At 35.7% G+C, this 13,290-nt stretch overlaps 3 protein-coding genes across 3 annotated transcripts; 1 reads left to right on the forward strand and 2 right to left on the reverse strand.

The window, feature by feature from the left end:
• The first annotated feature begins 585 nt into the window (after window positions 1-585).
• LOC107775814 (mitogen-activated protein kinase 19) lies at window positions 586-6,078 on the forward strand. The gene is made up of 10 exons (XM_016595595.2): window positions 586-1,193; window positions 1,742-2,150; window positions 2,256-2,383; window positions 2,535-2,594; window positions 3,239-3,388; window positions 3,476-3,631; window positions 3,747-3,958; window positions 4,061-4,162; window positions 4,894-5,036; window positions 5,366-6,078. The coding sequence occupies exons 1-10, from the start codon at window positions 1,170-1,172 to the stop codon at window positions 5,791-5,793; spliced, it is 1,812 nt and encodes a 603-aa protein (XP_016451081.1). The 5' UTR covers window positions 586-1,169; the 3' UTR covers window positions 5,794-6,078.
• A 1,248-nt stretch (window positions 6,079-7,326) lies between these two features.
• On the reverse strand, window positions 7,327-10,310 carry LOC107775823 (uncharacterized). Its single transcript, XM_016595607.2, has 4 exons — window positions 10,023-10,310; window positions 8,583-9,181; window positions 7,727-8,245; window positions 7,327-7,628 (listed from the first exon to the last, which is right to left on the reverse strand). The coding sequence occupies exons 1-4, from the start codon at window positions 10,264-10,266 to the stop codon at window positions 7,500-7,502; spliced, it is 1,491 nt and encodes a 496-aa protein (XP_016451093.2). The 5' UTR covers window positions 10,267-10,310; the 3' UTR covers window positions 7,327-7,499.
• A 190-nt stretch (window positions 10,311-10,500) lies between these two features.
• On the reverse strand, window positions 10,501-12,365 carry LOC107775824 (uncharacterized). Its single transcript, XM_016595608.2, has 2 exons — window positions 11,336-12,365; window positions 10,501-10,724 (listed from the first exon to the last, which is right to left on the reverse strand). The coding sequence occupies exons 1-2, from the start codon at window positions 12,224-12,226 to the stop codon at window positions 10,671-10,673; spliced, it is 945 nt and encodes a 314-aa protein (XP_016451094.1). The 5' UTR covers window positions 12,227-12,365; the 3' UTR covers window positions 10,501-10,670.
• Window positions 12,366-13,290: the final 925 nt, after the last annotated feature.

Consider the following 13,290-nt stretch of genomic DNA (forward strand, 5'->3'; position numbering starts at 1 on the left):
ACTAGATTTTAATATAGATATGCGCTGATCTTTAGAAACAAACAAAAAGGAAAAAGCGCTAAATAAATTGATTAATAGTATATTGCTTAAACTTCAATTTTTGATTAATTAAATTTAAATTTGGGTAAATTATCTTTTCGAATTTAATTATAGTAATATATATTTCTCTAACAGCTTGTTTGGATGGTTGTTACGTATCGTTTCATTATTTATCGTATCGTACTGTATTGTATTATATTGTATCGTTTGATAAATACAATATTTGGATAGATTGTGTCGTTTGCCATCGTTTCATGATATCACGCACCAGCAATATGAAGAATAAACTTACAATATTATAAAGAAAAATTATGATACATGGTAAAATTATTATATAAAAAAGTAGGATAAATGATAAAATAAAATTATTTAATAATAATGAAGGGTGAGATTGAGAGAAAAAGACAAGGTAACGATGCGATCACACCAAATCGATCGTTTTCGTCATTATGTAACGACGAAATTAACGATACGATATAATAAAATTTAAATAATAATTAAAATAAATATAATATTTAAAGTAACAATAAAAATCAATACAACTAGAAACAAACATCCGAACAAGCTGCAAGCTACATCATACATACAAAATGAAATGTCGAAGTAGAGGAAAAAACAAGGAAAAGTCGAAAAATAAAAAAGAGGGGAAAACACAACCGCAGAAACACGCAAAGCCACAGCCTTTGCTTGCCTTTAAAAAGAACCCAACGCTCGCCCAGTTTTCCTCTCCTTTCTTCTTCTCTTCAATTGAGCCTCCTTCTTTGCCCCATCTCTTCCAAAATCCGAAAAGGGTTACAGTTCTTCCTTTAAAGTTTTGTAGGATTCAACTGATAGTCTTTAATTGTATGTATGTATTAGTGTAAGAAGAGAATCAAAGTTGGGTTAATTGAGAAGTGGATGAGTAAGTTGGTGGTGAATTGGGAGAGAATAACAAGGGACTGCCGTTTTGTTATTCGTAGTTGGTATCGCTGGGGCAAGTGCGGCTAATTCTATTTCTCATTTATTCTCTAATTCTTTTGGGATTTGGTTTTTTCGATCTGATCTTTTGTTTTAGAGAAGAAACGGATACCCTCAAGATATCCTCCGTTTGAATTTATTGGTTTCCCCGGATTGTTTAACAAGTATTGAAGATGCAGCAAGATTATCGCAAGAAGGTTTCTTACTTTCTCGTCCTCTTTCAAAAATTTTTTTTTGTTCTTTTTAAGAAAGGAGAGATCTTAATTTGATATTTCTTAGAGAACCCTAATTTGCCTTAATTAAAAGACAGGATTTTTTCAAATGAAATATAGAGGAAATGGATATAGCCGAACCCATCTAGGTAGAGTTGAGCCATAATTGACTTATTGAGTCAGCTACGAGTCTTCATTTTTGAAATGTTTTTTTTTTTGCTTTTCTAGATTCCAAATTTTGAGTTCATCCTAACTACAATGTTAATTCGAAACGTGATCTGATTCTTAAGTTCTTTGACTGGCCTCTTTTTGCTCTGAAATAGTATTTCATGATTGTGTAGTCTAATTTTCAAGTTGGGTCACATTTTCTATTCAAGTTACAAATTAATCCTTATTTCTCTCTGTTGAAAGGTTGATTATCTAGGAATATAAGTTGATATTGCATGAACATATATTTTGAGCACCATACAAATTTCATCTTATATTTACTACCATGAAATGTATGTTCTGATTCCTTTTTAATGATCATACAGAGTTCCAAAGAAGTGGAGTTCTTCACCGAGTACGGTGATGCGAATAGGTATAAAATTTTGGAAGTTATAGGCAAAGGAAGCTATGGAGTAGTTTGTGCTGCCATTGACACTCATACAGGAGAGAAAGTGGCTATAAAGAAAATAACTGATATTTTCGAGCACATCTCTGATGCAATTCGAATTCTGCGTGAAGTCAAATTGCTTAGACTTCTTAGGCATCCCGATATTGTTGAAATTAAGCGAATCATGTTACCACCTTCAAGACGAGAATTTCGAGATATTTATGTTATTTTTGAGCTTATGGAATCTGATCTTCACCATGTCATTAAGGCCAACGATGACTTGACACATGAGCACCATCGATTTTTCCTCTATCAGATGCTGCGAGCATTGAAGTTTATGCACACAGGTGATAGTCTAGTGAATGTACTAACTTTTAGTATTTATGATATATCATTAACTTTTCCCAAGGATGTTTATTTTCCCCGTTCCGACTGATATATATTCATTTCAGCAAATGTGTACCACCGAGATCTTAAGCCCAAAAATATATTGGCAAATGCGAATTGTAAACTCAAAATATGTGACTTTGGATTGGCAAGGGTTGCATTCAGTGATACTCCAACTAGTATATTTTGGACGGTAAGCTTTCATTTTAGCTCACATGTCATATATAAGGATTATTTGGATTTGGTTTAGATCATGTATTAAAGCTTTACTAAGATGGTGAACTTTTTCCTTCATTTTGACTAAAACATTCTTCATTTTTGTCTCGTTGTGACGCATTATGCAGGATTATGTTGCTACAAGGTGGTATCGAGCACCAGAGCTATGTGGGTCTTTCTTCTCTAAGGTAATATATGCAAATAATGTGCAGCCAGCTTGTTTCAGCTCCCCGATAATAGCTAGTACGTTTTATTTTGTACCTTATGTATGAGTTCCATTCTAGAATTTCGTATTAGGTGGGTTTTTTTTAATGTCAGAATACTTTTCACTTATCAAAAATATACTTGTCAAGTATCGCAACACCCCTCCTTGCGTTGTTTTATTTTGTACCTTAGGATTACATATTTAGTTGTCAATTAATTAGCCACCTTGCAATAGCTCATGCATAATCACAGAGCATTTTCATGCCTGTTTTTGCTGGATACAATTGCTTAGATGCCGTTTTGGCATCATGTAAAGACTCCTTTTCATGCTTTAGAAAGGTGAAAAGGTACTTGTTATTCAGTATTGTTGCCATGTCGTGTATAATGATAGTGTTAAAAGGAAGGGCTTTCTAGTTAGAATAACAGATTTTTGTTCCGTTCCAGAGTGTATTAAATAGTGATGTGTAGATTAAAACCGTTCTTGTTCAGGGAGGACTATTGAACTCTCCTGGAAGTTGATTTTTCTATTCTTCAGGTAACTGTGTTAGGTCTTGGGTCAATTTTTCACCAGGGCTTTACTGATCTTTTTGCTGATTTGTCTTCTAATTCATGCTTGAATTCCTTGCAGTATACACCTGCTATTGATATCTGGAGTATTGGGTGTATCTTTGCGGAGGTCCTGACAGGGAAACCATTGTTTCCGGGCAAAAGTGTTGTGCACCAGTTGGATTTGATTACTGATCTTCTTGGGACACCATCAGTTGATATCGTATCTGGGGTAAGAGACATCAGTCTATTTGGTTTTTGTTGATGTTAGCATTGTCCGACAACAAATTGATTGAAGAGCATTCCCTCTTGAGTGCAGGTTCGCAATGAGAAGGCAAGGAAGTATTTGACAGACATGCGGAAAAAGAACCCAGTTCCTTTTACCGAGAAATTTCCAAATGCAGATCCTTTGGCTCTCGGGCTGTTGCGGAGGTTGTTAGCATTTGATCCAAAGGATCGCCCAACTGCTGAACAGGTAACTCTCCATCATATATTTGTGGTGTTAAGATTACGTGAATGGAATCTCTGTGTGCTTGTCCTTATTATCTAATTTCATTCTCATTTATTGTGTTTTTCCTCCTATCTTTTAGGCTTTGGCTGATCCTTACTTCAAGGGACTGGCTAAGATTGAGAGGGAACCTTCTAGTCCACCAATCTCGAAGCTGGAGTTCGAGTTTGAGCGGCGAAGGGTCACCAAGGAGGACATTAGAGAACTAATATTTCGGGAGATACTAGAGTACCATCCTCAGCTTCTGAAGGACTACATGGCTGGAAATGATGGTGCTAATTTTCTCTATCCTAGGTTGTAATATACTTCTCTACTATTTCTCGTCTCTGTTTTCTTTTTACCATAATATCTTGTCTAAGTTACTGATTGATATTTTAACAATCATTGAATATGCAGTGCCATTGGTAATTTCAGAAGGCAATTTGCCTATCTCGAGGAAAATAGTGGTAAAAGTGGTCCAGTAATTCCTCCTGGTCGAAAGCACGTCTCTCTCCCACGGTAAGATCCATTAGTTGTTTGTCTTGTTGGTTTTGTATCCATGATATTTTGTTGGTTTTGTCTTCATGAATATGTTCTTTTCGTTTATACTTCTGTTTGTTCACTTTATCTCCCACAAAAAGAGCTTTTGTTTATTCTTGTATTTCCTGGAGAGAAGTGGCCTGACTGAACAATAAGAAGATGTACTTTCATGCTTTCTGAGAAAGTTCAAATTTGGATTAATAACTTGTGCATTAAATTGGAAAAGCTGTTGCCTGAGAGCTATGTTGCTCGGACTCAGCAAAAATGTCGCGGGATGCATGTCGGATCCTCCAAAAGCAGTAAATTTTTGGAGTATCCGACACGGTGGGGCGGAAGCATTTTTGGAGAGTCACCACAATAAGAAGATGTACTTTCATGGAGAGAAGTGGCCTGACTGAACAATAAGAAGATGTACTTTCATGCTTTCTGAGAAAGTTCAAATTTGGAATAATAACTTGTGCATTAACTTGGAAAAGCTGTTGCCTGAGAGCTATGTTGCTCGGACTCAGCAAAAATGTGGCGGGGTGCATGTCGGATCCTCCAAAAGCAGTAAATTTTTGGAGTATCCGACACGGTGGGGCGGAAGCATTTTTGGAGAGTCAGCACAACATAGCCTGAGAGCGTGGCTCCTACCCTTTCCCTTCTGCTCTCTCCTTTTCAGTCTGTTTATTTGGGGCTTTCTCACATATGTTCTTATAAATGTGTCGCAGATCTACGGTTAATTCCAGTACCATCCCCCCCAGAACACAACAGAACCCTATGTTTGATCATAGGCAAGTAACAGAAAAGGCAACTGCTGGCGTCAGAGTCACAGACCAGAAGGTTTTGCGACCACCACCTCGAGTACCCACAGGTATGGTTAAACATTTTCTGTGCTGGTATTCCTAGCAATAATGCCCGTTATGTCTACGTCTTCAAAATGAATGTCAAATAGAACTCACTACTCAGCTATGGAGAACGCAACTTAAGGCGTCTTCTTAAGTTATCCCTCCTGTAAAAGGGGGGGTGATGAGGAGAAGATATATATACGTGGTGTCCCAATAAGTATATACGTAATGCTAAAACTTAGAGAATGTTGTATGCTTATTGGATTTGCTTTCTAAAGCCCTTGCCAAATATTATTGATGGTGGGATGCATGTATGTTGGATTCTTCTCTAATAGCCATTTCTATCATTTTTCAGCCAAACCCGGAAGAGTAGTAGGGCCGGTTTTACGATATGATGGTGACAAAAGCATCAAAGAAGTTGCTGATGGAAGAGTATATTCCCAGAACCCTGTCCTCCCACCGCATGGCATTTCTCCTCATTATTTGTTCAGAAGTAATTCTGCAAATCTAGAGAAGTATGGAACCGAAGCAGAGAAGGACCACTCTCAAGTTAAGCCGCAACCTGGGCAGTGCATGGTTGCCAAGTCGACGGCTAGCATGAGTATCGATATGAACACCAACCCGTACTACCATACACAGGCCAAGGTAGCACAGTTAGGAGGTCATCTTGCCATAGATGCAAAACTACTACAGGCACAAACACAGTTTGGGGCAGTCGGGGCTGCAGCTGTTGCTGTTGCTGCTCACAGAGAGGTTAGCACCGTTCAGTATGGTCTAACCTAGCAGATTATCTTTTATGGTCTTTGAATCAAGTGACAACATCCATCTAGTAGTTGAGACAGTTGAAGGTGTGTGCATTTTCCTCAATTAAAGCAGCACGGGAGATTTGAAGAGCAATCTGTTACGCAGTAGATAAGAATCATTGATTATGGCATTAGTCAGGGTCTCTAAATAGGCATTCTTTAGCTTAGTGTGTACCCTGCTGAGTTAGTATTTATGGCCCTGTATATATATATATAGGTACTGCATCATTGATATTAATGAAGGAAAAAAGTAGTTCCTCTGACAGACCTTCACTTTGATGTGCACAACTCTTCTTATTTCCTGCGTATATTGATAAAGATCTTAAGCATCAATAGAGAGCAAGTTAGAAATAATGAAAATGACTATACCTAAAACGACGGATGGCCAATAATTCTTGACTGGTGGACCATCAGAAGCCTGCATTATCGCGCAACTATGGAGAGAAACTGAGCACAATATTCTACACTCTACAGCCTATGATCACAATTATTGGGTAAACCTATCCACCAAAGTTGGAATAAATGTGATTACAGTAGCTAGGATTAGGACCTGACATCTTCATCTTACTATTATATGCCAGTTACTCGGCCATTATTTCGGGCAGCATACTATGTATAGACGACAAGCACAGTTACCGGGTAAATCTGCCATCAAAGTTGGAACGGATTAGCTCACGCTGAGCACTGTAGCCAGGATTCGAACCAGGAATCTTCATGCTATTACTCTAGCCTCCCAACATGAAATATTCTACTTCCTGGACTTCCACTTTTAATCATTTCCCTATTCTGTTAATGATAATCCAATCACTGTATCCAATCTTAGGTATAGCATAATCCATGGGTATTTCTGAGATGAAAGAACTAACGATTCTTCGTATATGATGTATTAGTATCTACTTCTGCCTAATTGACATGACTCCCATATTCCATAGAAACTACTACCACTTAGTTTGGGAAGTCTTCCACACTTGTATAGTTATGATATATCAGTAGCATGTTCATGCAGCCTTTCACCAAAGCAGTATTTATTGCCACACTAATGCGATTACAGGTGTTAGACCACAAGTTTGAAAAGTTTTAAATGTTATGACTTATTTAAGACCACATATCTCAAAGTCTTCCCTTTGTACCATGTCAAACTAAGACAATTTATTTTAAAGGTAGTACTATATTTTATGTCTCATGACCGTCTGAAGGCTTAAGAACTGTGACGTTCATCATGGTCCACTTAGTCATTCAAGTGTTTGATTTTTACTGTTTAAAGATTTTGACACATTTCCTTCATAGAATGATAGTAATCTCACTTGGTAAAAGCACTTTCACCCACGACCGTTATTCCACCCACGACCGTTAGATCCTGGGTTCGAGTCACCCTGGAGGGGAAGTGTGGAAACACCGTAGATCCTCTTAATTTGGGAGGGGTTTAAAAAAAAAAATTACTTTGACTACAATAATTGAAATGTAATGGCCCCTTCTTCACTAAGCATTCAAGCAAGTTTAGTCTGACCTTCCCATTACTGTAATGCGTTAATTTCTTCATAGATGATTTAGCAAGCACACTTATCCATATGCCTTAACTGGTTGATATAAACATAAACAATAGAATGTTGAATCCTTCAGAGTTGTACTAAAGTTCTAAGTGAAACAAGCAAAAAAACTACACACTATTCCTAACCAAAAGTGAAACTATTCATCTGTCACAATAATATCAAAGTCGCTAACGATCCACTCCGCAACTTGATTCCCACTAACATATATCTCAGTACCCAAATCAACAGATGGCCAATGCCTTTCAACAGGTTTTGTGCCAGGATCCTGCAATATAACCATTAACCAAGAAAATATAAAGTTATGAAATGATTCATCCTGTATAAGGGGTTTAATACTTATATTTTGCTCCAAAAATATAATACCTGATAGAAGTAAAGTGATTGTGAGAGTCTGCCAACATCAAGTTCCCAAATTCTTGGATCTCCTATCCATCCTTCCCCTTTCTTAGTTGGATATCCATATTCTCCCCAGACAGGGTGAGGCAGAATTTGTAGTATTTCCTGAGCTTGAGGATTACTGTATTCATCACAATAGTTGAATGGTTCCTCAAGATACTTCCCATTCCCTGGGGAGCAATACACATGATAAGCACCATAAGGAAATCTTGCCTTATCAGTCCGATGAACGCGTGTTCCATTTGCAAAAGTATGGTAAGGTGGACACAGCCTCAGATTATTTGTGGGGTTGCACCATGCTTCAGTATCAGGATTAATGATCATTTCACTGTATCGCGTTACGTCTGTGGTAACATCCCCATCACAAGGCTGCCCATTGTTCTTCCAGCAGCTGCCTATGTCCATTAGATAAAATTGGCTACTTGGACCACCTCCTCTTTTCACATCCAAACTGAACTTCACTTTGAAATTTGGTGACTTTGGAACCTAATTCCATATCAGCAAACAGAATATATAAGAATGTATAACAAGAATAGAACAATAGCAACAACAACAATTATGCCTCAATTCCAGTCACTGCTTCTATATTTTCTATTGGCATATAAATGTCTGACAAGTCGAAAATCTTTAAGCATATTGTACCTAAAGTAAGCGTACTAACATGACTAAAACTTAAACTCAACTATGTGGTATCGCCTATATTGATCTTTTTCATTGTATGCTATATTACTGAAGGTCTTTCAAGACATTGTATAACAAGAGTATAATACTAATGAAAATCTCAAGAATATCAAATATGCAAAGATTTGGAAGAGAAACCTACTATTTTTGACATGCCTCTTGTTTCATAATGATATCCACCAGAAACTCCAGTGGTAGCATCTGACCTCAAATAAAGCATCAACCAAGGGTACTTTGATGAAGTTTTCAAGATATGATGAAACTTCCAGCTTCCTTTTCCAAGTTGCTTATGCCAAGTAACTGAGAAAAAGGAAGTATCATTTTGAGTTTCTGCCTTGCAAATATCAGCATCCAAATCCCATGTCCCATGAAAACTTCCCTTCAATTTATACTTCTTTAGATAGTGCTTATGGCTATGTAATGTGGTGTAGTTATGGTATATCTTAGGCATGTTCATGCAACCTTTGCCAAAACATGGAAATCGCGACTCGGGTGGAAATGGTTGAGATGGTTTGCCATTTTTGGGACAAATAGCAGCTGTAGTGTCCATGTTACCACTCTTGAGCATAATCATCCAGAAATTCCATGGGTTTGGATCATCTTGAACTTGGCATTTGGATCCCAAGAACAATTCTTTCCAGGCTGCATATTTATTCACGTCCAGTTTCTGTAGTCCTAGATTTTTGGCATCGTTTATGCTCAGCTTGTTATCATAATCGTTCACCAAGTGAACCAGTTTCACTGCAAAAGCATATTTTTATGGTTATTATATTTTCTCTTCTTTTGGGAGAAAGTTGATGACTTTAAACAGAAACAAAAGCATGATAACTTGCCATAGACAACGAAAGATAAGAGGTTTTAGTAAGTGTATATAATCTCTTTACAACAATATAGTGGTACTATGTTGTCCTTGAGCGCCGAGTGTCTATCGGAAACAGCTCTACCATCACAAGATAGAGTAAGGTTTGCATACACACTATCCAATTGTGAAATTATATTGAGTTTGTTGTTATTATTGTTTAAACAATGTAGTGGATAAAGGAACCGAATACAAGCCTATATTTTTTTAAGTAATTGACTCCTTTCTTAGCAAGGTTGTGGAGTACTAAATTCGGAGTCACATGGTATACAAAACGAGCATAACACTAATTCTAGTTTTAAAAAAGTCTTTTGATGGTAAAAAATATTTGTATCAATCCAACAAATATATGACACGTATCTTCGCAAATATGATTATCACTTAATCATACTAATTAATACGCTCACCTTAATTTATCACTTAACCATGACAGTATGGTTTGATGCAAACACCAAATATGTATAAATTTTTACCATCTTTTGATAAAGATACAAACTAATTGTTTATAAAAATTGAAGAATAAATATTTAATCCTATATGTTTTAAGTTATTTTCAGCTTTTTCATAAAATCAATTTAGTAAATCAGAATCAGCATATGATTATCACGGAAAATTTAACTTTTAGTGCAAACAACAAACTGTTACTTCAACGAATTTTATTAATTAAATCAATTATTATTATTTCCACCGAAGTCAATAAACTAGGAATGAAGAATGGCTTACTTTTGGATTTAGATTTTTCGACATCAAAACAATCAGCTTGCCTTGGACTTCCCATGTTTGGAGCCTCTTCGTGTACCTCATTGCATTGATTCCAAGCCTCTATTGCCACTCTTAAATCATCCCTTTTCATCCCTGGATCTCCTATTGCTGATTTCTCTTTACAATTACATGATCCAGAAAATAATATAACTAAAACTATTTGGAAATACACCCAAAATCGCAAACTTGAAGCCATATTGAGCATATTTGTGAAACGTAGATGATTACAATGGTAACCCCATTTATAAGATTTGTTATTGTGATTGGATATGATCGAAATTTATAGAGACTTTATCCAAATAAGACTTTCATCAATCTTGTAGAGTACTACAATATTAGAGTTCTCATTGAGTCAAATAACAGTCTCTTTTCAGATTTTCTCGGGTATGAATTAGCCATTTAATAAGTACTACTTAACAATGAAGTTGGAAACAAAATGGAAGACTTCAATTAATGAACTATAAAAGAAAATGCTTACAAATTTAAACAATCACAGAATACTACTGTCTATCAACTACTCTACTAGTCTACCACTAATACACTTCTAAAAAGTAGGATTCTCAATCGTCTGTATCTGCAATTCTGCTTAATCATCATACATGTATAATCTTATCGGTCAACTTCATCTCTTGGCACAATCTTGAACTTCCCAGTTTGTTGTTGCTGCACACCAAAATTTACCCGTTAACACGAAAATTAAATGTTGAAAACTAAACACAACAAAAACAATAAGGGATCGTTTGGTACAATGGATAAAGGAAAATTAATCACGGAATTAAATTTGAAACGAATTTATTTTAAGCAAGATAAAATCGCAATATAACTAATCCTGAAATTATAGTGTTTTTTTTAATCTCAATGGGATGATGGAATAACAATTCCAAAATAACTAATCCAAAGATAATTAATCCAAGGGTTTAACTTATATACTATCAAAGCAAAAAAATAAAAAAATTAAGCTATCAAATAATCTAAATTATAACTACTAATAAATAGTAACTGTCTATAAATAAGATGAATTAATAACCTGAAAAATATGGCAATTTACAATCTACATAAAGAGATTAGTAACCTAAAAAAATGACTCTCAAAAAAAGAGATATATATGAAAATAAGAAAATTTGCCATCTATAAAAATGAAAGATTAGTAACAAGAAATATTAAATAACCTGAAAAATCAGACATTTTACTTGTCATAGTATCAATATATGCAAGCTAAATGAAAGAAGAAGAAAAAAAGATAACAAGCAAAGGTAGAAGGAAAAAGACTCAACCTTTTTCCATAGTTCAGTGTGGCTTCTGCAAAAACCAGCAACAACAGCACCCTTGTTCTTTCCTTCTGTGTACTCGATACAGAGTTCATTTTTCAACCCACAAGTCACATGAAAAGACAAAGGACATTTCGGCTCAGAACAATCAATAGCACAACCATTTCTGGATTTACAAATATAACACTTTTGCTCCCATCTTCTTTTTGGCACTTTACTGAAATCAATTCCTTCACGACCTTCTGGATCGACAAAGAAAACTTCAGGAACAAAAAGTGCACAAACAACATGAGCCCATTTACCCTCATTCACAGTGGGTTTTAGGGCTCCACTTGTTTCGGGGCAGAGATAACAAGTAATGGGCTTTGGGCTCTCTGTTTTTGAGGCCAAACATTGTGCACAAAACCAATCACCTTCTGGTATTCCCTTGGTAAAAGGATGGCCATAGCAAGTTGTATGGACCATTAAATCACAGCCGTCACATAAAACTATTGGATCTGTTGGGTCTCCATCTGTGCTCTCACAAATAGCACAGATAATTCCGTCTTCGTTATCATCATCGCCGTTGTCATCTTGTTGAAGAGTGATGTCAGCTTGACTGATTAATGTTTCTTTAGGTAATTTTTCTTCTTTGGCCTCATCATCAAAAGAAGAAATTGGGTTGTACTCAACATTGAGGTCAAATGGGTGAAAAGCCCAAACACGTTTTTTGGCTGGCAAGCAGAGAGTAGTAACATTGGTGCTATCGGAAAAGGAGGTTGTTTTTTCAGGAGAGAATTTTCGTTTTTTAGCAGGAAGTTGTGAAAATGAAACAGAGGCATTATCTATGTGTTGTTCTTGTTGTTGCATTAGCATGAATCTTTTGGCTGGAGGTAAAAACTGAAGCTTGCCCCCCATTTGATTTTCTTTTTCTTTTTTGGGTCAGAAGGAGGAAGAAAAAATTGGGAGTGAGGAAATGTATGAGAATTGGAAGATGGTGAAGGGTGAAAAGAGAGGAGTGAAGTAGGAAAAATGGGAAGAAAAAACCGGGAAGAGAGCAGCCAAATATTTTTGAGTTTTTGCTAAATTTTTATCTGCAATTTGATTTGAAGTTTTGCAGTTTTAGTTTAGCGGGAAGTTTAAAAGGGTGGCTCCAAAGTTCAGAATTTTGCGCTTTTTCTGCACTTGAAACGGCGTAGTTTCACTTACTACTATTTTTAATTTCACTAGATGAGATGAAGCCCCGTGCATCTGAATGTTTTTAATTTTTAACAAAAATTTGCTAAAGCACATCATTAGCTGAAATGGCGCAAATTTCTAAACTTTGGAGCCACCCTCTTTGAATTTCCTGCTAAACTAAAACTGCAAAACTTCAAATCAAATTGCAGATAAAAATTTAGCAAAAACTCAAAAAATTCCGACTACAGAATAATAATTGAATAATTTCCATTCTCCACATCAAATAGAATGTCACGGAGTTTATGACTAATTAATATGTATATAACTCTTTAACTTCTTTTTTTCCATTCACATAATTAACTATAGTTCAAAATAAGTTTTGTTAGTACGATGATTTTCAACCTATTGATTTCTAGGAGTATTTTGACTTTTTTATAGATTGATATGCCATTAGAAATATAGAGACCTGTAATATTGTTGCTATTATCATTTGTACATTTTTAACTTATTTTTAACTTTTTTTATACGATGATGTAAATTGACCTTAAATTGAGAAATATGGTCAGTGAAAATTCATATAGCAAACTCTAATTTATTTGGAACTGAAATGTAGTAGTAGTTTTTACATTCACATAGTTAACTAGAGAATGCGAAAGAGACTACTCGTGAGGATGGCATGGAAATTCAAACACAATTTTCTCCTCCGAATGCCCAATTTAAACTTTTGACTTCGCCTCAGCTTTTCTTCATTTCCCACTTCTATTAATCATTTATATATATATATATTCTCGACTTTAATCTTA

The sequence above is a fragment of the Nicotiana tabacum genome, chromosome 2 (genome assembly GCF_000715075.1).
Source record: "Nicotiana tabacum cultivar K326 chromosome 2, ASM71507v2, whole genome shotgun sequence".
Lineage (NCBI taxonomy): Eukaryota > Viridiplantae > Streptophyta > Magnoliopsida > Solanales > Solanaceae > Nicotiana > Nicotiana tabacum.

Excerpts from the sequence above, each read along its gene's own strand:
- LOC107775824 (XM_016595608.2), bottom strand. The coding sequence starts at position 12,226 with ATGGGGGGCAAGCTTCAGTTTTTACCTCCAGCCAAAAGATTCATGCTA. Across the intron at positions 10,725-11,335 it reads ACACTGAACTATGGAAAAAG|CAACAACAAACTGGGAAGTT; the intron begins GTTGAGTCTTTT and ends TTTGGTGTGCAG.
- LOC107775814 (XM_016595595.2), top strand. The coding sequence starts at position 1,170 with ATGCAGCAAGATTATCGCAAGAAG. Across the intron at positions 1,194-1,741 it reads AGCAAGATTATCGCAAGAAG|AGTTCCAAAGAAGTGGAGTT; the intron begins GTTTCTTACTTT and ends ATGATCATACAG. Across the intron at positions 5,037-5,365 it reads ACCACCTCGAGTACCCACAG|CCAAACCCGGAAGAGTAGTA; the intron begins GTATGGTTAAAC and ends ATCATTTTTCAG.
- LOC107775823 (XM_016595607.2), bottom strand. The coding sequence starts at position 10,266 with ATGCTCAATATGGCTTCAAGTTTGCGATTTTGGGTGTATTTCCAAATA. Across the intron at positions 9,182-10,022 it reads CGAAAAATCTAAATCCAAAA|TGAAACTGGTTCACTTGGTG; the intron begins GTAAGCCATTCT and ends ATGCTTTTGCAG. Across the intron at positions 7,629-7,726 it reads AATCACTTTACTTCTATCAG|GATCCTGGCACAAAACCTGT; the intron begins GTATTATATTTT and ends GTTATATTGCAG.